Here is a 25,528-nt window from a genome sequence, read left to right as displayed (position 1 = left end):
TGTAGTGGTATTAAGTATATGTGGATTCTAATAAACCCTTGAAGATCTTTTTGGTTATTTTTAAATCTCGATTTTTTTTTCTGAAATTAATTCTATCTAAAAGTTTGACTTTTCAATCATGCATACGATCATTCCCTCTGTGAAATTTAAAAATCGTCAAAAAGAAATAATCAACAACGCTTTTCAACATAAAAATGGTTGAATACGCTATAAATTTATTAACTTGTGCTGATACCATACGGCATACAATGTATTTTGTAAATAGTGAACAAAAAGGTACGACATGCTACACAGAGGAACAAGTGATCAGTATTCTGGAGTGTCTTATTGACAACATATTTGCTGAATTTGGAGGTAGACTTGTGCAACCTATTGTCAGCGTTCCTATGGAATTAAACTGTGCGCCTATCCTTGCCGACCTCTTCTTATTTTCAGATGAGGCAGATTCTTTTAGACACTTTTAAAAACATGATCATTAAAGTAACCAGATTATTAAACTTCACATTCAGATAATTATATGCATTGATGATGTTTATTCCATTAACAATCCAACATTTTCTGATTAGGTTCAACTAATATATTATCCGAAACTAGAAATTAATGAACAACAGCTTCTTTTACCTTATTGTTAGGCTTATAAAATTTTGAAATTATCAATTTCCCCATTCATAGTAGCAATATACCAATTTCACCTGCCTATGGGATATACATTTCATACCTCATTCGGTATTCAAGAGCCTTCAGCTGCTACTCTCTTTTTAAAAAATTCATTGGCAGATCACAAGAATTTGTTGATAACTTTTCTGTATCTACTTCACAAATAACACACGATTGTCTTGAAGTATAGAGTCTAGAAACCGATGTTGTTTATGACCTTAATAACGTGTTATAGTACTAGTGTTCTTTTATTTGTCTTTAAATTATTACCTTTACTATTTGGTAATATTAATTGACTTTGTTCAATACGTATGTATCCCGTCATTGCGGTATTGTGCTATGGTTATATTTTTCTAGTTTTTCAATTTTGCGTATGTGCTATATGTCTACGAGTATATTTGTTTTGTTTACTCTTTGTTGTTAAAAGAGGGACGAAAGATACCAAAGGGACAGTCAAACTCATAAATCTAAAACAAACTGACATCGCCATGGCTAAAAATGAAAAAGACAAACAGAAAAACAATAGTACACATGACACAACATAGAAAACTAAAGAATAAACAACACGAACCCCACCAAAAACTAGGGGTGATCTCAGGTGCTCCGGAAGGGTAAGCAGATCCTGCTCCACATGTGGCACCCGTCGTGTTTCTTATGTGATTACAAATCCGGTAAATAGTCTAATTCGGTAGGTCACATTCATGAAAGGGAAGGGGATTGTAGTTACGACGTAAGGAACATATCCGATATCATTTGTGAAACGGTTATTCCATAATGGTCAACCAACTCGTGATGGCGTCCGTAAAATTTACGAAGGGATGATTTCAACATCACCATTTGGAACTCTTGGTTTAATAGCTTCCTTGTGAGCAGTAACCCTCTATCAAGAAAATTATGATAGGAAATGCAAGCACGGGAATATCGTATCAATTGGGAGATATATACCCCGTATGCAGGTGCTGCTGGAATGTTGCTACTTAGAAATGGAAAGTTCACAATTGGAAAGCTGAAATCATCTCTTTTGTCGTAAAGTTTTGTTTTCAACCGACCCTCATTGTCAATTTCTAGATGTAAGTTAAGATATGAAGCCAATTCGATGGGATAGATGCGTTCCACATAGTCACCAAATTTTTAACATAATGGAGTTTTATGAAACTGACATACAAGTGAGAGGTTAAGTAAGCTATAAAATTCAGTTTAATCCACCACTATATGCACTTAATCAGAAAACGCCTGTACCAATTCAGTAATATTACACTTGTTATCGATTCGTTTGATTTGTTTGAGCCGTTGATTTAAGCATTTGAAAGGGGACTTTTCGTTTTGAATTTCCTCTGAGCTCAGTATTTTTGTTATTTCATTTTTTTCTTGGGAGTATAAACCATACACGGTTGAAATAATCAAATATTATTGAATGAGATCCAATAAAGTGTACATTACACAGTACGAATTTTGCTGACCTTGTTGCGCATTGACTTGTTTGTGGTCGTGGCCAAAATATGTGTCATTCCAAAACCTATTATAAACGGTGAGGCTTGAAAAAACAGGGAAAAACATAAGCACATACAGCAAAATCCGAACAAAGAATCTTAGCTATGTGCGAGGGAGATATATTCCTAAATTATAAATGATTCTTAGGTTTCATAACTATAAATTTTCGTTAAAAGAAACAATATCTGTATTTTTATGCTAGCGCGGAAGTACTCAGCTACTGGGCAATGCAAACCACCTGTGGCTAACAATAGTAAATGAACATGTATTTGTAAAAAGGGTAATAATAGTGTATGCCATATAATATTATATTCTGATTTAGGAGAGGAAGAATGTACATCATTTAACATTCTATATATAAATATATTTACATAGGCTTGTCTATGGAAACCCCGGGTTCTAATGCAATCAGTTTGTAACGATCATTTTCATTGGACGTTGACAAATATTTTGAGGGGTTCTACCAGTCCGTAACTAAGAAAGCCACTAGTTTGAATTCCAATTTTTTGGGGTATGTAATTTCTCAAAAAATAAAAAAGATAGTCACATTTTTAGCCTCAAAACCTTCCTTTTGTCTCTATTGAAACCATTCTGAAGCGTACGAAAAGTAAAAATACGTTTAGTATTCAGGTCTGACATCCAGAGTATACATATGACGTCACGCTGTTTAGATGCTAAAGACGATGCAACAGTTTCGCGGACTTTTTCATTTATGCCATTTTTAAGCCAAAATATTTATTAAATGAAATTTATCTTAATATGTGGCATTAGAATGGAAATAACTGTATTGTAATTTAAGCTTGGCCTTTCGTAAAACTTGATTTTACTGTCGCAAATATCCGTTTACCTATCTCCGCTTCACGTCGCTAGGTAAACTCAATGTGCAACAGTAAAATCTACGTTTTACGAAGGCCAAGCTTTAAATACAATACAGTTATCTCCTAAATGATATACTTCATCTGCAGTTATTATGCAATTTCATTAACATGGATTGGTAAACAGCTTTTCTACATTAAGTAGGGGATTTTCTACTTTCTTCCATCGATTATAGAAGATATTTGTACTCAATGAAATCAGTTGTGAAAAAAAACATATGTATATTTTTAGTAAGCTTTTATATTGAAATAAATATATTTTATTAATACTTTGTTTATAATCAACAAAGTCATGAATTCATTCGTTTGTGTGAACTTGGTTGTTATGGAATTGTTTAATGGGAACATTTAACTCGTCATGTATATAAATTTAGATATCTCTCCGATTTGATGTTGATATTTATGGAAGGCTGCTGTAGGTTTATGTGATTATTTGTCAGTTCCACTTCAAAGTAGATTTAATTAATGGTCTAATGTTTTGAATTGTTCTGATACTAGACAAAAAGAAGAGGCGGAAGATACCATAGGTAGAACTCATAAATCGAAGAAAACTGATTATTTGAATGGTAATAAACTTCGATCTACAGACTACAATCTACAAAACACTACCTGAAAAACTAATGGTTGATGGCTGAGAAATACTAACCTCACAGTTTATCTGGATGATTCCAGGTCAACTATCCCATCGAAGGGAGATCGAATACACGTACATATCATCATTTAGTGTCTTAATATTGTCATATTAGCCCTTCATTTTTAAGATATCTCAATTTGTAATATAAACGTCCAAATAAAGCTAAGTCAACACATTTCACAAAGAACAAAGAAGTCAACATAGTATATAAATGACAAACAAGATTTTAAATATAAGAAGTTGAATGGAGAAGATGGAAACTTAATGTCATTTATGTTTTGTTCACACATCGTTGCCAATATAATGAAATTATATGCGACTGTCATATAAGTGAGAGGTTTAGCTAGCTATAAAACCAGTTTTTAATCCACAACTTTCTACATAAGAAAATTGCCTATACCAAGTCAGGAATATGCCAGTTGTGTCCATTCGTTTGACGTGTTTGAGCTTTTGATTTTGCCATTTAATAAGGGATATTTTGTTTTGTATTTTCTTCGGAGCTCGTTTTTTTTCGTGATTTTACTTTTAAGTTTAAAATCATTTTATGTAGTGTTGTTAACAAAACTTTATAAACATTAACCTTCTTTTCCACGAAAGACACAGGGAACAATTCACGAAATAGAATAAGAGAAAATATGGCAAATATCAAAACGATAATGTAGTTAAATTTCTACCTGATATCAAAATAAATACTGCAATTATTACAAAATCTTGTTTTTTTTTTTTATTTTATTGAAATAGGATAAACAGGAAATGCTGTGCTGGTGGTATTTTGCCAAACCAAATTAAAGATTTTGAACTTAGAATAAAAACATTACACCACTTAATCTGTTGTATTTTTCATTTAACAGATCAAAATCTTATGTGTACATTTTTGCGATACTAGAGACGATATTTGCCCGTAGACGTTCAGGAACTAACAATTAATCTCTCCAAGCGCCTCTGTGCTTCAAATATAATGTACTTGTGACATTGGTGTCTAAATTATTTGTATGATGAAATGCATCGACTTTTTACATAGAATAATTTTCTGGATTTACTCAATGGCAGTTTTGTTATGATGATTTATTATACTTAATCGAAATATTAAAACAGACAAACCATTTGAACTTATGATATAGTAAGCATTGAAATATACTCTTCAACCAACTAATAAAATTGAGAATGGAAATGGGGAATGTGCCAAAGAGACAACAACCCGACCATAGAAAAAAAACAACAGCAGAAGGTCACCAACAGGTCTTCAATGTAGCGAGAAATTCCCGCACCCGGAGGCGTCTTTCTTTTCCTTTGTAAAACTCTTTACAAAATGTTTTTGAATTTTTTTTGTCAAATCAGGTATGTTACTTTTGCATCGGCTACTTTTTGGACAGTGTAAAAATTATTTCAGCATCTACTATTAGCAAAGATAGTTTTTCCAAAGTAAATTATAATGCTGAAGTCGATTGATATATTTAAACTGGCATACAAAATGGGAAACATCTGAACTTATTATAAATTATTCATGATTTTCCTCATAATAGACGGATCTATTTTTAAACTCTTTCGACAATGATTTTTTTTCTTTCTTCTCTCTCTAATTAGCTTTTTTTTTAATTATTTCTATAGCCAGTAAAGGTACATGTAAGACTGAAAAATATTTCCGTAAAAACAAAATTTTTAGATATCTGTGATAATAGTTGCTACATGTTCCTTTATTCAATTATGTGTCTATTATCTAGCATTAGAAAATCTTATGTAATATAAGTATTGACAGAATACTTGAAGAAGATGATAAGAGATAATCAAAATGCTAATTTACGGAAAATTATTGTCGTGCTCATCAAAGATGTATTACCTAGGTCAACTGCCCTTGTCAAAAGGTTTTTCTCTTCACATTGTGTATGACATTATGTTTCTGTTCAGTTTCTTAGCTTTTTTGCCTTTTCGAGTGTCATTTTAAAAAATATTGACACAATCAGTTCTAAAAGAATTTTATGTCTATGTATAATCAAATCAAAATAAAATGGCATCTCAGCAACCATTCAAAGTATGCGTGGGATCTATTCAGTTACAATATCTCAATATCATGGCATGTTATGCATTATGGTTAACATCTTGATGAACGTAATATAAAAACAAGAAATAGGTGAAAAGTATAAGAAGGTTATTAGTAAAAACAAATATTTTGCTTATCAACCTATCATCTAAATCCATAGATTTTAACGATAAGATAGACAAAGATTTATCATCTTTTTTTTCTGTAGAGACTTTTTGCGTAATGTACATGAAGCTTATTTCATAGCGTAATGTAGACTATCTTTAGAGTTTTTCTTAATCTTACATGCCCATGGATCATTCAACAAATTTAAGAGCTGTCATTACTGCATTTAATTGTTTTTGACGTGGTAAAATACCATTTTTCGGAGCCAATGGCGTTTACATGTCTCAATTGGTACGACTGCATGATGCAATTACTTGTCATTTAGATTTCACTTACATAAGTATACTCTTAGCTCAAAAATGAATCAAACCTTGAAGAAAGTTTGAAGTTATCATATCACAAGATCAACTGTCAGCATCATAAATTGATTGATCGTTACATCATCTCTGTTTTTCGATTGAATAACTATCTGTGTTTTATTCTGTAATAGACCATAGGTTTACAGTTTTGTTCTGCAAACGTTAATTCCTTTTTGTATATACCTTGCTTTTTTTAAGAGATATACTGCTACTTATAGTAACAATAGTAAATTCTTTATTTAAATAGGGTAATACAATTACACCTCTTTTGTTTTCTTTGATGCCCTGAACCAAATATTTGAATACAGTACACATGCAACAGCAAACATACAACCTAATATATCAATTTGAAACGAAACTCTTACTTTGAATACAAGTTTGTTAACCTTGATTGATTATTATCTCCCTAGACAAACTTTTAAAATTACATGGGTGCGATTTCATCGCATTTCTCAATAACTATCTTTCTTTCTTATTAATTAAAACTTATACTTGTTGGCCTATCGACTACAAAGTCAAGATATGCAATTGTTAACACATTTGAAATAGAACAGTTATGTAATATCTGTTCTACAGATGACGACTGATATATTCCAATTGTTATAACCACAATCTAGTCCTTTTTTCCTAAAGGGGCCTACCGAGTTTTACCTCGAGTATCACGTGTTTTTTTACCTACATGAGCATCATGTATGGATGATCTCACATTTTGAGCACGATCTACTTATCCTTCAATAGCACCTGATATCACCTCAAGTTTTGTTCAAAATATGTTCGTGTTGCCCTTTCTTTTGTTTAAAGTTACGTTCTCTATGGTTTTTTAATTTTTCAATGTCTTTGGGTTTTTTTCCGCTTACAGTCCTGTCTATCCTTTTTTATGAAAATGTTTTAATTTCAAAATTTCACTTCTGTTTACGTTACTGGTCTCGAAAACTTACATGACCGATTATTAACGAATTCAACGATTTCTTAGGATAAGATGATACTAGTAGTCAATTACCAATCCGCTCTTAGTGGTACCTCATCACTTGGTATAGCTTATCAGCATATTTTAAAGGAGTGAAACTACGGGTGTCATATGTGGAACAGGATCTGCTTACCCTGTCAGATCTTAATATTTTATTGATTTTAATATAGGCACCTAACAATGTTGTGGAGTTTTTTAAAGCTCAAAAAAATCCTCTTTATTTTCTTAACCAGTAATACATGTAGCATTTTTTGGTTTTCTTCGTAAGTTAATTAACACTTTTAAAAACTATATCCTAAAATTTCAAGCAATCAACTTCTTATTCTTTTATATCTCGAATAAAAAGGCATTTCAATAATTCATTCAAAATTTGCGTGGGATCTATTTAGTGACAATATCTGATTATCATGGCATGTTATGCATCATGGTTTATATCTTGATAACCGTAATGTAGAAACATGAAATATGTGAATTTGCCCAAGAATAAAAACGGTTATTAGTAAAAACTAAATATCTTGTTTATCAGACAAACATCTTAATCCATAGATTATGACGATAAGATAAACAGTAATCAATCATATTTTTTTCTGTAGATACGAAAGCAAAATATCGACGATCTTAAGTTTTAATGTACGTCAGTGGCGTAGCCAGGGTTTAAATGATGTGGATGCGAATCAGTCAAATTTTTTTTTGGACCTTTATATGAAAAAAAATGATAATTTTTCGACCGTTTTCCCTGTATGCATTTATACTCCCCTACAATGGCTAGATTTTTGTTTAATTAAAATATATATATATATACATTTCTAGCAAATTTTTACCATCATTCAATACAGAAATATTTGATGTTAAAGTTTTACATCCAATCTAATATTTGAAATCTGAAAACGGACCCATTACAACGGTCTTTTTGTATATGGAACTTCGGAATGTAGGCTCCGAAGTGACCCCCTTTCCCTCAATTTGAGCCTCCACATGGGTGTTGATGACTTGTCTTACCGCGTTGCAGGGGACATGGAAATACGCGGGAGTCCGTCATGTGTACAATTCTTGCCAGATTTTTGTGAAACTTATATCAACCGCAATGTTTTTGACACTTGCGAAAATAAGTCCTGATCAAATATTTTTTACCAATTATGCCCCCTTTGAAATTTAAATTATAATGGATATCCCATTGCATTTGGCATGAAGCTTTCGTTTCTTTTGAGATATAAAATTTAAAAAATAAAGTAAAAAGTGTTTTTTTAGTTATTGCCATTGTATCTTCGAATAGATGAAACATGTGCACTGCAGGGGCATTGGAACTATAATATCAATATTTGTATAATAATTAGCTAGTTGGAAATGGATATTTACTATAGCCCAGCCTGAATGATCACACTCCATTATCGATACTAGTCGTCTTTATGTCACAGGAAACGATAATAGACTATGGTAGTTTCGTTGTTAACTGATATTGTTGCTATATCATCGCTCCGCTTGACACAAACTCTACTCAACATGTCTGCAGGTCTACGTATCATTATTCTCCGAGATTGCCGTTGCCGACGACACGCTTAAGACGTAGACTTTATACGATATCTATTTTTTTTAAATAAACTAAATGACCACGTACATGTATACTGCTTTGGAAATGATTGGACGCTATTCTCATATATAGTATAGAAAGTCCCTACCTCAGTCACCCTTGTTACATCTAGACACATATGTGTGCATCTGCTGCGAACATATGCAATTATGTATTTTTTTGTCAAACTGATGTGGCTGCTTGAGCATCTGAGCATACATGCAAGCTACACCACTGTACGTGCCCATGGTAAAGTCTAAATATTGAAGAACATCTACAGTGATAGCTGCAATCAATATGTTTTTTTTTAATGAAATTGATTCTTTATTACAAACAAGATGATTTCCGTCTTCCTTTTTTTGTTTGTGTCGTCAGATATCATTTGTCAGAGCCTATGGATTTTACCTGTATGTCAGCGCCATTTCGATTTCAAACTTCATTTCGATTTCAACTACAAAGGTGAATTCTTAGCTCAAAAAGCTAATACAGCCATGTAAAAAGAAATTATCGTTTCAAAAGATCTACGGTCAACATATTAAATTTGTTGATAGCTATTCAATGGTTTACTCCTTGTTTGGGCACTTTTAATTCTACCAATTATCTATTAGTAAAGAAAACAAAAAAGACAAAAGGTTAAATGAGCATACAATTGTATAGTCTGTTCCAACTTATATATACAGTTTGTAAGTGTTTTCTCTATATTGAGGTTGTTTTTTTGTATAGAAAAATGATTAAAAAACCAAATATTTTTTCTCAATAATCTAATATAAATTCATTCAATTCATTCAACATCCATATATGTACACAACAAGTAACAAAAACAGTTACAAAAGTGTCTTTTATAGTTCATTAGTTTCTGAATGATTTTCATGGTATAAATACATTAATACAAGATGTCTTTTATTGCAAACTTAATTTAATAAATTTATCAATTTCATAAATGCATTGCATAAGGAAATATGTAAAATGAGGAGAAATACATTCTTTTATATATACATCAAAAGTCACAAAACACTATATTTACAAAGTCACACTTTACAATATTTCACTTCATTTTTCAGTTAAAATGGAGAAGATGGGATGCTGTGTCAAAGTAATCTATCACGTTAATAAGTCCTTGTTGGCATCGGTCTTTCAGTAGTTAGAGTCTGGTGTCTATTACTCTGTATCGTCGTCTTTTTGTTGGGCGGGCTCTTCCTGCTGCATACTGGATAATGTTGCATTCTGTTAGTGGCTGTGTCTTCCTTTAGTACCTCAATGATCTCGTAGATGATTGGGTGCGCATGTGTGAGTCTCTTCTTAAGTTTGTTGTGTCATCCTTCCAGGTGATTTGTTGTGCGGGGTCCTTCTGTGTAATAGTGATGCCATAGAAAGCAGTAGCTTTCAACCGAGAACTCTGTCATTTGCATGTATTCTGTAAATTAAGTTGTAGCGGGTATTTTTTAAGCTTCACCAATGTATTCTTAAGTGTTTAGCAAAACATTCTCAACAATGTGGGGTGGAACAAGAGATAGTACTGCGGCTCCTCGTATTAGTTGAGTAATGACTTCACTTTCTTTATAATAGGACTGTAGTCCATATTTCGGTGCCTATCGCCAAATACACTGGGTGAAGTGGAAGAAGCAGCCTTTCTTATTTACCTCTGGCCACACTGTTCGTGCTGCGTTGTAGGTTGCTGTCTCATAGTCAATAAATAGTCGTCATGGTTGAAGTTCTAACTGGTGTTGTTAGCAATCATGATTATTAATTGTAAGATCTTTTATTGCTGTTTTTTTTAAAGAAAAGGCTAGCTTGGATGCAGATTACTGTTAAAATTGTGTCATATTTATAGCTTGACTACTGGACAGTTGCATTTATATTCTAGTTGTTAGAATTCATTTTTATATTAAATTATTAAAACACTTGTATTTTATAAAAAATTAAAAAAAATAAGTTGAATAAATTCAAAGATATTCATATGATATTTATTCTAATAAATATTTTAGTTTCATTCTTTTACTTTTTACCTTTTTTTCAGAATGTACCAATAATTAATACCATTTGTTGATTAGTTGGAATAATAATTCATTTTAAGTGCACATTTTTACCTTTTTTCTATAAATAAAAATACATTTTCCTGCCAAAGAAATATAAAATATAGAAAAATTTGGCACATTTTCCTTAGTTTAATAGCAGAATATAGTATTCTTTTAAAAGTTTACAGGTAAAATAAAAGGTAAAAAATATGACTATAATTCAGAAATAAACTTTAGTTGTTTAAACAACAATTCCCTCTATTTTTACATATACATGTAATTAAAAATGGACACACCAGGGGCCGGTTTCACGAAGCTATCCTAAGACATGTCATAAGACCTATCTTAGGACATGTCTTATGATCCTCTTATGACTATCCTAGGACATATCTCAGACCTCGTCTCGAAGCTGTCTTAGGATAATCTTAGCTACGACATCCTAAACCTGTCGCAAGTTCTTTAAATTTTCAAATAAAAATATGATCTACGGAAAAAAATCATGTAAATGTAGTATGTCTTACCATGGAAGTATTATATTGACAATATAATACTTCCATGGTCTTACCATAAATTATTCTAAACGTATTGATTAATATAATGACATAATTTGCAAAATAAATATAAAAAAAATAAAAGTAATTTATATATAAATTATCTTTAAACAGTACATCAATATAAATATAAAATTTTCAATGCAAAATTAAGAAAAAAGAATATAAAATTATGACATTGTTTTGGTTCAAGTGAGTTGAATTCAATTTCTACTTTATTGGTTATAAAAGGTTAAGAGATAAAATCGTGCAACTTTTATATTAATACATCGAATTTTCATTGTTGACAAATCCTGATAATCCGTTAATGTATATATGTTTTAAGCAGGAACAGGAAAATATATAATTAGATAATAATAAGATATTTTTTTTTCAAAATTAATATAAAAAATGAGTGTAATTTATATAAATAAACGTATAACACTCCTAAGACCATCATAAGACACCTCTCGCGTTGTCCTAACTTTATGACCAACTTTAAGAGATGTCCTAATTTAGGACCGCTTTGTGAAACCCACTTAGGACTAAGATATGTCGTAAGACCATCCTAAGACATGTCTTAGTCCTAAGACAGCTTCGTGAAACTGGGCCCAGGATGACACCCTATTCAATAACGTTGAATAGATGTTATATGACAATACATGAATGCATGTAGATGTTACGTTTATAAATTTACTTTGAGGCTGTCAAGTAATGAAAACTTATTTAGTCTGATACAAGTATCCGATTCAAAGGTTATCTAGAAAAACTTTTCTTAATAAAGGCATCAACAATATGGAATTCTTTACCACTTTATATAAAATATTTGAAAATAATGATACTTTTATAGAAAAACATAAATGTTTAAATTCGAAATTCATGAGGAGAATTTGTTCGCCCAGTATAAATGTTTTATAATACATGTAGATTTGTTTAGAATGTACATTTAGCTATTTATATTGATTTAAACAGTAACTATTATAGTTAAAGTAAATACTTCAGGAAATGTCAGACATAAATTTGCGAAGAAGTGTAAAGTAAAATAACAAAAATACCGAACTCCGGGGAAAATTCAGAATGGAGAGTCCCTAATAAAAAGGCAAAATCAAAAACTGAAACACACCAAACGAGTGGACAACAACTGTCATATTCCTGACTTGGTATAGGATTTTTTTATGTAGAAAATGGTGGATTAAATCTGGTCTTATAGTTAGCTAATTTAAAACTCCTTACTTGTATGACAAGTGTCATAAACTACTGACATAATATTAATAATACCTACCTACGTTCTCACAAATTTATCAACTTAATTATTTAATTTAAGATTGAATAATTCAAAAAGAACAAAATTAGTTCAAATTTACAGAATCAACCTTTAAATGATAAATGATCACTTACATATATTTTTGCAAATATTTGTCAATCTATCTATCTAGCTTTCAATTTCTGTAGTTCTTTTTTTTACATATTCCGTTCAAAACGTAAAATCTGCGAAAATTTCACTAAAAGTGTTTTCAAAATCAAATTCTCACTTCAAATGTTTATATATTTGCCTTTTACTTGTTAAGTTCGTTTCAGTTTCCTTTTCCTGTGTAATCAATAACAGATGTTTTCTTAATAATTTTTCCTCAGCGTCAAAAGTTATATTACACAATTGAGAACTTCTCAAATGAAAGTTGGAATAAATGCCTTTGTGCTTTACATCAATTGTCAGAATTTAGGTTCTGCAGGCTTCAAATTAAAACCATCAATCAAAGTTTATTTAACAATGTTTATTTATAAAACGTTTAAAAGTGTGCTCTTCAACAACATATTTCAAACACGTAGTTAATTACAAATATGATTGAATGCGATATAACTTGTACTCTTTCTAACGTCTATATATCCAAAACACTTTGCTTCACCCTTAGCGTTTACTGATAAGGAATATTTATTTTTTTACGATTAACAATTTATATAACTATATTGTTTTTAAAGTACATTTTCACTTGGAACAATCTTTTTTTTTTTGTATCGCATATTAAGCCTCTGAATGCATGGTTTTTATTTCTAACCGTGAGTATCACTGTGCACAATGCTGCGAATTCTTTTATTCCTTATGGCTAGAAATAAAGGGGATGGTTGAGATCTCATCAAAAATGTTTAACCTCGCCGCATTTTGCGCCTGCCCGAGTAAGGAACATATTGACTATGTCAGTCTCGCATTAAAAAAAATAGATATTTCATTTATATATTCTTTAGTTTAATGAGACGTCCATTTTCGCTGAACTGGTAAACACTTTAAGGGGACATCTGAAGCCCGTCTCCTGGTGTGGAATTTTCTCGTTGTGTTGAAGGTCGATTGGTGGCCATCGGCTGTTTTCAGCGTTTTGTTCGGATTGTTGACTCAATTTTAATGATAAAACAACTATCCCCTAGAGACCAAAGCAAGACATATACCGTTTATTATGCAGCACGATCAAAAGTGAAATAGATAAAAGAGAAACCTACAAACTGATTGCTAAGAACAATAAACGGAGAATAAAAAAAGGCAGACATCAACCAACGAAAACAACTGAATTTAAAGGCTCCTCGTTCGCGACATACATATACAAAATGTACAGTAGATCGGTAATAGAAGCTAGCGATCGCCCAATCGTCTCCTTTATTTTGGTGTTTTCCTCTTCAATGATAGATACTTCATCAGTTTCAGTATATGGTTTCGAGAAAAGCATCCTCTATCTATTTTAAACGTAAGGATGTGAAAAAATAGTAGCTAGTCTAGACTCTCACTGGGCATTTCGGCCTCCTCCACCAATCAAAAAAGGCCGCAATCACCTGGTTTAGGTCTCTTAAATGGGCTTTTATCACAAACAAAATAAAACACATGTAGAAGCTTTTTTTGTTTTGATTCACCTTTCGTCTCAATTTTTCATTGTCAAAATATTATGAATCATTTTGATTTTTTAACATTATTTGCTTTTCCTGGAATACTGACTGACTCTTAAGGTGGTATGGGAGTCTAAAATAAAAATGATAGAATTTGTTCAGACTTTGCCAAAATGTTGTATCTATTGATACATGTTGAAAAATATAATAAAAATGATAGGTCACCGCGCATTTTCTCAAGCTACAGGACGGGACAAAATGACACATTTTGTATGGATTATACAGGAAAAAACACCATTTTGTGATTAGAAACTACAAAAAATGATAGAATTGTTAAATACTTCAGGAAAAGATAGCTTTCAGACACTGCTTTGAGAATATCAAAAGAAAAGATAGGGTCACCCAAGGAGGTTATATTAACCTCCTTGGGTCACCGTATGTTTTTTCCGGCTAAAATACAAAATAGGAAAATTCCATACAGAATCCTTTAGAAAATGCACTTTTTTAGAGTTACCTCCCCTTAAAATGCCAATTTTAAAAAAAGATAAAAACAACCAAAAATAATTAACATTTGCAAAAATATCAATATTTAGAAGTTATATTCTTATAAATTGGTACTTTTAAATGAAAATGTACATTAAACATCTGCATTCCTGCATCAAATTTTGCAAACTTGATGGAAAATCTGGACCTTTGATTCTCTGTTTTTTACAATCCAAGATGGAGGAAGACACCCATACCACCTTAAAGGCGGTGTTTGTCTTGACATATGATTAATTTCGTACTTCCGAAATATGTTAGGAATAACTGTCGGCCTATTTATAACAGGAGGTTAAATGAAATCGAATACCTTAACATATGTTTCTCCAGAGCCCTTATGCAATTTAACAGATTCAATAAAGAAAGACAGCAAGCATGGAAAATTAATTTCTAAAAATGATATTGCATAACAATAAAATCAGTGCAAAACACTTTGCGGAAAATTGAAAAATCTGATTTATCTTTTCTTGTAATCTAAAAACCAACAGTATCAATTTGTAAGATACAAATCAATTTCAAACAAAGAAAAATGATTTGGCAGACGCCCTGTCTCATATTGTTCTTAAAATAAGTACATTCAATTTCGAACCTGTTTAGTTACTTAAAGTGTTTAACTTTAGATTGTTTTCATTAAATATTTAGTAACTGATTTGTTGTACTTGAGAAATATGTCAGTGAAATCTATTCTGAAGTTTCTATTCTTAGGAACATTGCATCATGTTTTAAATACGATTGAATATGATGATCTTTGAAATAGGACGAAGAGCTAGACTTGCCGAGATTTTCTCTCGTTTCATAGCGAGTACACATAAGTCTTATATTTCCTATAATGTGCATAGTTTTCATCCTGTAATTTACATCCGCACTTTATGATTTATATTAACTGTTTATCTAAGACAACGTGGGGCCAAATGACATACAAATATAGAATAAAAAATATTTTATTTGTTAAAATTACAAAATTGTACGGCCACGGCTTGACAAAAAATGGGACTGTATATGATCGAAATAATTGTTACGGATTTTCCAAAGAAATCGACATAGTTTTGTTTATTTTTCAGCTTTCACAGTCCGATATATTACAAAAAGATACATTGGTGATTATGACAGAAACAAAGGTACCTAGATGTAAGAAGATGTGGTATGAGTGCCATTAAAACAAATTTCCATCTAAGTCAGAATTTGTAAAAAGGAAACCATCATAGGCCATAGCACGGCCTTCAACACGGAGCCTTGGCTCACACCGAACAGTAAGCTATAAAGGGTCCCAAAAATGGCTAGACAGTGTTAAACAATTCAAACAGGAGAACCAGGGGTATAATTTATATAAAAAACGAGAAACTAGAAACAACGGTGACCTATAGTTGTTAATGTCTGTGTCATTTTGGTCTTTTGTGGATAGTTGTCTCATTGGCAATCATACCACATCTTCTTTTTTATATGAACCACATCAACAAACAACAACCACTGAACAATAGGTACCTGTATATATTGCTACATATGTTTAAACACTAGGGATTTGTTATGATCGTCAATGAGACAACTGTTTGTTTACCCCAGTTGTCTGGTGAAACAAGTTATGTAATAATGTCTGACAAAAACACAAGACTGCGGTTGGTATTTGCAGTTCATTGTATTTGTTGGTACATTACAGTGCCAGTTAGTTTGAGGGGTCATCACTCAAACACATGTTAAACGCTGGCACTAAATTAATATCTCTGTCAAAATCTCAGACCTTGTTATCCAAATCAATGTAACATTGCATATGCTGAATATATTTTGTCTCACGTCATTAACTTCAATAAAAATGTCAGTTGTCCCTTTTTAGGCTTTTATATTTTTATCAATTTTATTTACCTTCAAATTTGATAGCTTGCCTTAGGTTATATTTCTTAGTGTTATAGAAAGTATGGTAACTTTTATTTACTATACTATATGGGTACCAATTTTACTGCAGCAGAAATGCATTTCGACAATAAATCGTGTCTCTCCAGTGATTCGCGAGAACAAATAATTCAAAATACAAAATACAATATAAATAAAGGGCTTACTCTCAAGTCATTAATAATTACCAAAAATATAGCCAAATCCGAACAGGAAACAACAGTGCTTTAAATCCACGAGAGAGATACATTCTTAAATCAAAATTATTTTCTGAGTTTATTTAAGTTAATAAAGCAAACAGTAAACAAATAGTTTCATCAAGAAGGAAAGTATACTATCTGTGGCGTCATATGGTCTTTAACAGATATGTTTCTGTATGTATGCTAAAGTATAAGTTTTGTCGATAAAGAATTAAATAGTTTAAGCATTTCTTCTAGTTCTCAAGTGAGGATACACATTGTTCATTATTTCACTATTTCAAAGATATGGTATATGCTAATAAAAATCTTCATGCTGAAATACGCCTGTTTTAAGGTAACAGGTACGTAAATGGCTTGTCCTGCGATTTTTAAAAGAAATTGTATACACGTAGAACTTATCAAAAGATAATGAAAAATCGAAAAATTTAAGTTGGTCACCGATCTAATTTCCGAGTTCCAGGCATTTGAAAATGGTAATGAAACGACATAAAGTACATAGACATAACGTCAAATTTGAACCAAAAATAAGAAATTTCATGCTTTATTTATTCTGCAGTTTAAATAAATCCTACGATTTTTCTATAAAAATCAAATGTTTTTGAGGTATTATTTTCCTTTCTTTTGATATATAATTTTCATGGGGTTACCGAACTCCTCTTTCATATATCAGCCGTTGAAAGGGTGTTGTTGACGGGAAAAGACAGAAAAAATCATGACGTCGCCGAAAGGATTACGCAACGTCAAGGCTATTTCAGCAGAATTGTAAAGACAACGACAGCCTCATTATAATTTGTTTGGTTATTCAAATGCGCTATAGAGCATATTATCCTGCCTGGAAAAAAGGATTGATTATCTATTACTGTTTTTTCAGTGATTATGCGAAGTCCTAAGTATTTATAACGTATGTCTGGAATGATTTAAAACACGGTGTTTAAGGATATATATATATATGTTTATAAACTTATTGAACAGAAACGATAAAAGATCTATCATTAAAAAAGATTCTCCGAATGACGAGATACATTCAATGTTCATATATTCGACCACAATTTTGCTGCTTCACAATATTGGAGGCGAAATATACCGTGCAACGGGAAATTGAAACTTATAAGCCGAAAACATACTGACAATGTCATGTGAAAAAAACGAAAAACGGCCAAAAGACAAACAATGGTAAATAAATAGGGAAATGTGTCCATGGGACACAGATGATGCGCCCGCTTGCATATGATGTTATAAAGTGATATTACTAAAAATCTTTAAAAGTGACGCCACCAAAATTTAACTAGATCTAGGATTTGTTTTGGTAATCAGCATTGTGTATAAGTCTTCTAAAATTTGTTTGAGGCAAACTAAAGTTAGAGAACGGAAACCAATTTCGGACGGTACGATGGACGGACAGACGGACAAGTGCTAAAAGTAATGCCCCCTCCGATACGGCGTGTGCATAAAAAAAAAACACAACATTTAACTTTTAATCCTCCGATAGTTGCAGGAGGTCATGCATATACAATATATAAAATTATGGTTCAATGACACGAGAACATAACATAAACATGAACACATACTTCGATCCAAATAGTACTGGTCATTTGCAAACTTAATTAGTGTGTTTAATATGACACGAAAGGAGATGTAGAAATGTAGATTATAGGCCAGACCAACAAAAAAAATATTTCAAAGTTTGTTGCATATTATCCCTACTTTTTTTTCCATCGTTGGTTTTGTTCCGTTATTATATTGCGGAGAGTGCATAGATGTGAATATCTAAAAACAAATGTATATAAATTCCAACTTATTTATCTTTTTGGTTTTTTTTTTGTTATTTGGCTTCGCCGCGGTTGACAATGTTTTCTAGGGATACCAATCTGCTCTATCCCTCACTTAGCTATGTGTTGTTATAAATTGTTCAACATAGACTTTGAACACACTTTATATGACGTTCAGATAAATGTATCCAGTCTAGATTTTGTGAGCTGTAATGATCAAGCTAACAATATACTGAATAGAAAAGCTGCGTGTGATTTTGAAGAACCGTCTTCGAGGGATTTTAACGTATGTTATAGATGTTGCAGAGATTGGAAATCGCCAACAGTATTATGGACCTCGTAATTTATGCCAACAATATTCCTGTTCGTACTTTAGAATTGTTTGCAAGTTTTGCGAAAATTGAGCAGAAATACGTAAAGCAAAAATAAAAACTCTAATTCTAAATTTTTACGGCAGCACTTGCACGTATATAAACAGTATCAACTGAAATCGAAATAACTGTAATTCCGAAATTTTGTGCAATTAAAAATGAATTGATTGATGCAAGCAGAAATTTCTATATCTTCAGTATAATATATATACTTTGCTAATTATTTTATTTTTGAAGTGGCGGTAAAGCCGTAATTTTCAATCAGCGGATCTATATTTTTCCCTTGCCGCTTTTTCATGCTGGAAGCTTGTAATTCGCAATGTTCCATTCAATTCAAATTGACTGAAAAGCAACGTGTATTCATTTCTTTTAAATTTTCGTTAATTTTGAAAGATAGTTTTACTTAGGAGTTCCCGTTTGTTCATGCGGAAGGTCCCATCACCATTAGTCATTACGATTCTCGTTCTTGAAAGTTTATTGTCACTTTCTCTTGCTTACCCGTCTGAAGTAATTTCCGACATTATATTTTACAAATTTCATGTCACACAGAAAGCATTTACATTCTTTTGCTTTTCAATATTTATTTTTACTAAACATAAATTATTTGTTTTAAATAGTACTAGACTGTACTTTCATTTTCAAATTCTATTTATAGACCAAATCGCGGACGTGAAAGAAAGCACTGTAAAGAAAGATTTATGTTTATATTTATATGAGAAAATGGTTATATAACAGTTATAACAGGAATACCAAATTAAAAAATATTAGTATTAGCCTCTTTTTTTTTTTTTGTGTCGAGGATTGAATACGTCCTATATAGCCGTTTTCACTCACCGTTGACAGTTGTTGTGGAAAAATTTATTTCTTTGAATGCAAAAGACTGAATGTAAGTCCGTGACAAAGTTTGCTTTGGAATTTCAATAAATAAAATGACAATATATGGTATAAGCTTTAATTTGCTATTATGGGAGTTTACGTGTGTAATGCATGTACGTGTTTATGATATTCTTATCAATATACTACATTTGGTTTTTACGTCACATATCAACATTCCCGATTTTTTAAGCCGATTACCGGCGTAGGGTAAGTTCATGTATGGACAGTTATTAACAAAATAGTTCCGAGACCCATTCTTTGTACTTTAAACAGTTTTGTAGAAACGTAATTTATATGCAAGCTTTAAGTTGGTCCGCTAGTATTAGTAAACCCAACTCAGTCGCTCTTCGGCCATCACGACATGCCAAGTTTCTTTCATTTTCATGGGAGGAAAGCACTGTTTTACTGTTACGAGATATTTCATTTTACATTCTTCAATTTTAGATATATTTTTGATGAGTTGCATTCAATACTTTTTCACCAAATTGACCATTAATCCGACGAAGCGGGATATATTCCGACATCTTGAAAATATTTTTTATGGTGTACGGGAGATAACTCCAATAGCAACAAACGTCTATTTTCCCGTTTTCCGCTAGAGGCGTTCATTTACGTACCTCTCACCTTAATGCTTGAAAAATTAAATGGGGCATCATTTTAATCCGTACGTGTAATAAAACACAAAGCAGATATTTTATTTTGCAAAAAAATAATTTGAACAAAACTAAGATTTGTGCAAATGGTTCTTGATTCTAAAGCCAAGGGATAAAGATGATATATCGTTTACTTTTAAGTACGCAGCAGATGTTTTGTTCATCTTTCTAGTATGTCTAATCATACTGTAGGATATAAATAATTATAGATAAATCTGCCGCTATTCCTTCCTGATTACTATACTTATTACCAAGTGTTTACCACAAAAGTCATGATAACATCAGCACTGTAATGGGATATGTATCTCCTGTGCATTGCTATATTATAAATTGTGTTTTATAATGATCGCTTTTTTACCTTTCTGTACATTTGACACTTAAATATTTTGCGTGAAGTGATTTCTTAGTTTCTGTAATTTTGATTCTTTTCTTTCTGTTTTTTTCTTAATCTCTTGTCTTACTTAACGTACTTAAACATCCCGTCAATGTGTTTGTATTATCTTTCATTTTTTGCTGGTGTGTTTTGTATATGCGACTTTTTGTGTTTCTTCTGTTCTTATAACTTGACTCTGTACTCTAAAATCCCGTCAGTATGATATTGTTCTATTATATATCATTATGATATGTTTCTATTATGAATTAGAAAATACGTTGAACCTCTAACGTCAAAATTCAATCGCGTAGTGGAATGAACTATTTTTGGATTCTTATAAATTCTATATAACTTTTGGACTATTTTAAATAACGTTCTATTTCTGAAATTACTTCATACATTTTGATTTTTTAATCCTGTATGCCAATATTGCCCATGTGAAATTTTAAAATTGTTTGTATATATACATTGAACGACAAATATATGTGACGTATAAAATTTTCTGACGTCAATCAATGACTGTGTTTGTATATAGATGTTTTTGTGTTCTGTTAAATTGTTCCTTTTAAAATTGTTACACGATGATGACTGATGTACCCATATTTTGACTATTAATTTGATTATTATGCCTGTTTAGTTCACGCATCATTGTAAATATAACGGAATTTGATAAGACTGTCATCAAAGGGAGAGGTTTAGCGCTATAAAACCAGGTTTAATCCACCATTTTCTACATTTGAAAATGCCTGTACCAAGTCAGGAATATGACAGTTTTTGATGTGTTTTGTCATTTGATTTTGCTATGTGATTATGGACTTTCCGACTGGATTTTCCCCTGAGTTCAGTATTTTTGTGATTTTACTTTTTCTACACTCTTTGAGAGTATGATTGCAAATGAGACAACATGACATAGATGTTATCAAGTTACTTACTTAGCAACTTACTTCTCTCTACATGTACCTTTTAAGAGCCAACATTATTCCTATAATATAATGGTACTATATTATATTTGTTAATTTACGACAAAATCAAAATTATTTCAGGGCCTTGTTTGAAACTCTCACTCTCGTTCATTATGATTAATACCGTCATATATCATACGATCATAAGGACCAGTAGTCAGTTCTCCAGTATGAAATTGCTTAGTTAAAGTTCTCCTTTGATTTCTTTAGAAATTTAAAAAAAGACGCTAGTAGAGATCTAAGGCCTGTAAACAAGGTTAATCAAAGGTGGATTTGCCTAGGCTTATGAAGTGACTAACGTATTATAACAATTAATACATCGTTGGTCTTTACTTTGTTTAGTTTTAGCAGTCCCAATGAAGGGTAATCTATAAATGGCTACGCACAAACCAAAATTAAAATAGATGATTTTCATGTACATATATGTACAGTCAATTGCAAGTATGGTTAGTTTCTGACCTTCTAAATATGACCATTTTTTGTTTTAGGATAGTTTGCAAAGTACGTAAATTTTTAGTTGGCCTAGTAGTCCCACACAATTTCTCGAAATTCAAGAAATATTTTATTTTCAGAAATGATGTACACGTATAAAATTTCAGCGCCAAAGGAAGATATTAACCTTGAAATATTGGATACTGCTCAAAACGTAAGTACCTTTTTCTAAGGTTTGAAAAGCGACACCATTATTTACCTCACAATTTTTCAATTTGAATGACTGTTGCATTAAGTATTCGTTACCTGAGATTAACAGATATGTCTGCTATCCTGTTTGAGAGCCATGTTTGAATTGATAGACATTTTAACATTAATTAATGTTGAGACTTGCACATTCCTACAACAAATATCACTTAAGTTACTTGGATTTTAGATGTACAATTTACATTTATATATTTTTGCAGATTAACCTTCTCAATCCATATCAATGTTGGTGATAATGGGGTACCCGTTTTAGTTGTATCTAAATAAATGCATGGACGTTGTGGGCAGTGTCCTCGTTAATGACAGTAATTTAGGAACACGTTTGAACTAGGTTGTTTAAGGTTCCTTTCAGTTTTACATGCACAGCAATCCTGTATTTATTCATCCTTGGATCTCAAGCTTTCGAGATTGAGCGTTCCTGATGAAGGAAATAAAAATCTACAAAATTTACAGACAAAAACACAGCTATAGAAATAGACAAACACATTTACATTACATGGTTATGGCATACAAAATTAAGACAATAAACTGACAATAGTTAAATTGATTATAATTATATTAGAGTGACAGTGGTATTCACAGCGAAGAAGAAAAAGGTTATAAATATCAACAGATAACACATTGTTAATGTTCATGAACAATTAAAAAAAAAGAACACAAACAAAAATTAGGTTGCATATTAAAAAAAAGTTATACAGATGTTCTTAATAAAAGACAATCATTAATATACTTTATGGTGATTTTTATAATGACTGGTAGACTGCTATTTAAAAGTACAGTCAAATGATTTAGTGTTATAGTGGACTGCAATTTAATAAAATTGAAATTAAGATTTTTATTAATATTTTGTATATAGGTATCCCTTAATGATTTATAGCATGGACAAATTGAGAAGAAATGGTATTCATCCTCAATTTCTTGTCTGTTACAGGATAAGCAAAGGCGTTTACTTCTTTCAATGTTGGTATAACGCCCTCTTTCAATTGCTAGGGAATGCGCACTTCGTTTAAATTTACTGAAAACTGATCGGTCGGTTTTGAATTTACATATATCAATATGTGGGGGCCTTTTTCTAATTCTTTTAGTATGACAAAAGAAATTTAATTTTTTACATTTATTGATAGAACAATTCATAATTTGATAAGCCTGGTCATAGATTCTTTGTTGGATACTATTTATGTGATATTTTAAATCAAAAGTATTAAAAGTGAGATGACCAAAACCTACATGTAATTTATTTAACCAGTCTTTTACAATGTTAACCCATTTACTTGTTTTCTCTACATTATTATATATTTTATGGACTAAAGTGTTAGGCGAGTTTACAATGTGGTTTAGAAATTTTATAGCTGAAAGGTGAATTTTAAAGTACAAAGGGATTCTGTTTGTCTCAGTTAAACAGGCTACATTTGTTGCTTTGCACTGTACTCCTAAAATTTCTTTAATAAATTTAATATGTAAATGTTCAAATGGATCTGAATCTTTGAACACTTGGCTTAAACCCCAAACTTCACTTCCATAAAGAGTTATTGGAACAACTAAAGTATCAAATAATTTTTCAAGCATACTGCAGGAATTATCTAAAGAGACTGTTTTTTTAATTTTAAACCAAGCTTTTCTTCCTTTTTCCATAAGATTTTTTTTTAAATGACTTAAACTTCCTGAACAATTTATAGTTATTCCAAGGTAACAAATAGATTTAACAGTCTCAAGATGTTCTTTTTCTACTTTAAAATAATTACAATGAGATTTTCCGTTAGAATTGAATATTATAATTTTTGATTTTTGTTTGTTAACATCAAGTTTCCATAGGGAACAAAATTTAGTTAACTCATTTAGTGCATTTTGTAGCCCTTCTTGTGTTTCAGACAATAAAATAATGTCATTTGCATATAATAATGATGTTAGTTTAACATCTCCTATAATAATTGGTTGAGTGTTTGCATGATCAAGGTCATTTACAAGGCCATTTATATACATTGTAAATATTAAACAAAGTGGGGCTAAGTACATCCCCTTGTTTTACTCCGCAATTTGATATAAATTCATGGCTAATACCATTTTGAAATTTAATTCTGCATTTGTTGTCATTATACATTGATTGGATGACGTTAAAAAGTTTGCCTGGAAGTCTGTTTTGGAGTAGAATGTAGAATAAACCCTCCCTCCAGACAGTATCAAAGGCTTTTCGCAGATCTATAAATGCTGCAAAAATTTTCTTTTTTTTAGTTTTATATTTGTCTACAATAGACTTTAATGAGAAGATATGATCTGCTGTTATAGTTTTTTCTTTGAAGCCAATCTGATTTTCACTTATCAAATTATTGGTGTTAATAAACTTCATAAGTCTAGTGTGTATAATTTTATTGAATAATTTTCCCAAATTAGAAGTCAATGAGATACCTCTATAATTAAAGGGGTCAGATTTGTTCCCCTTTTTATGAATTAAAGTAATCAGACTTTTGTTCCATAATTTTGGGAAGCTGCCTTTCATAAATACTAGGTTAAAAAGTTTTAATAGGGGTTCTAATAAATATAACTTTGTTTTTTACAGACTCAGGAGGTATGCAATAAGCACATCAAGTGGGGAGATGGCTTCGTATTCATATATTCAGTGACAGACGTCGACAGTTTCCGCGAAGCGTGTCGTCTTAAAGATATTATTCTTAAATTAAAAGGATCAGAGACGCCTATTGTTTTGATTGCAAATAAATGTGACATGCTGTCAGCCCGGTGCGTTACGGAAGATGACGGTGCTTCTCTTGCAGCACAACTAGACTGTCCTAAATTTGACCTTTCAGTGGCGGAGGGATATCAAGGGGTATCGGAAGCCATGGAAGAACTACTTATTCAACTTAAACGAAATTTTGTGAAAAATTTAACAGCTAGTGCACAATCAGGAGAAAAACCGAGATCAAAACTTTTCAATATGCGAAAGGTTTTAAAGAAAAGAATAGGACGTAGTCACAGTGATACGTTTTAGATTCACTGACAACTTTTAGAGTAGAACCAATTAACCTGTGCATTGAAAGTGCACTATAAATTATTTTTGTTGTACTACATAACTATACTGTAAAATATATTTATTATTATGA

At 31.4% G+C, this 25,528-nt stretch overlaps 1 protein-coding gene across 1 annotated transcript in view; it reads left to right on the top strand.

Moving 5' to 3' along the window:
- LOC143048181 (ras-related and estrogen-regulated growth inhibitor-like) overlaps window positions 1-25,528 on the top strand; it is a 30,862-nt gene extending 5,334 nt beyond the window's left edge. The window contains exons 3-5 of the mRNA XM_076221704.1: window positions 15,708-15,764; window positions 22,307-22,380; window positions 24,988-25,528. Of these exons, the coding sequence (XP_076077819.1) occupies window positions 15,708-15,764; window positions 22,307-22,380; window positions 24,988-25,416 (560 nt within the window). The 3' untranslated portion in view covers window positions 25,417-25,528. The remainder of the gene's footprint in view (window positions 1-15,707; window positions 15,765-22,306; window positions 22,381-24,987) is intronic.

The sequence above is a fragment of the Mytilus galloprovincialis genome, chromosome 10 (assembly GCF_965363235.1).
Source record: "Mytilus galloprovincialis chromosome 10, xbMytGall1.hap1.1, whole genome shotgun sequence".
Taxonomy (NCBI): Eukaryota; Metazoa; Mollusca; class Bivalvia; order Mytilida; family Mytilidae; genus Mytilus; species Mytilus galloprovincialis.
Note: the sequence above shows the minus strand (reverse complement) of the source record. Positions and strands in the feature narration are given on the sequence as shown.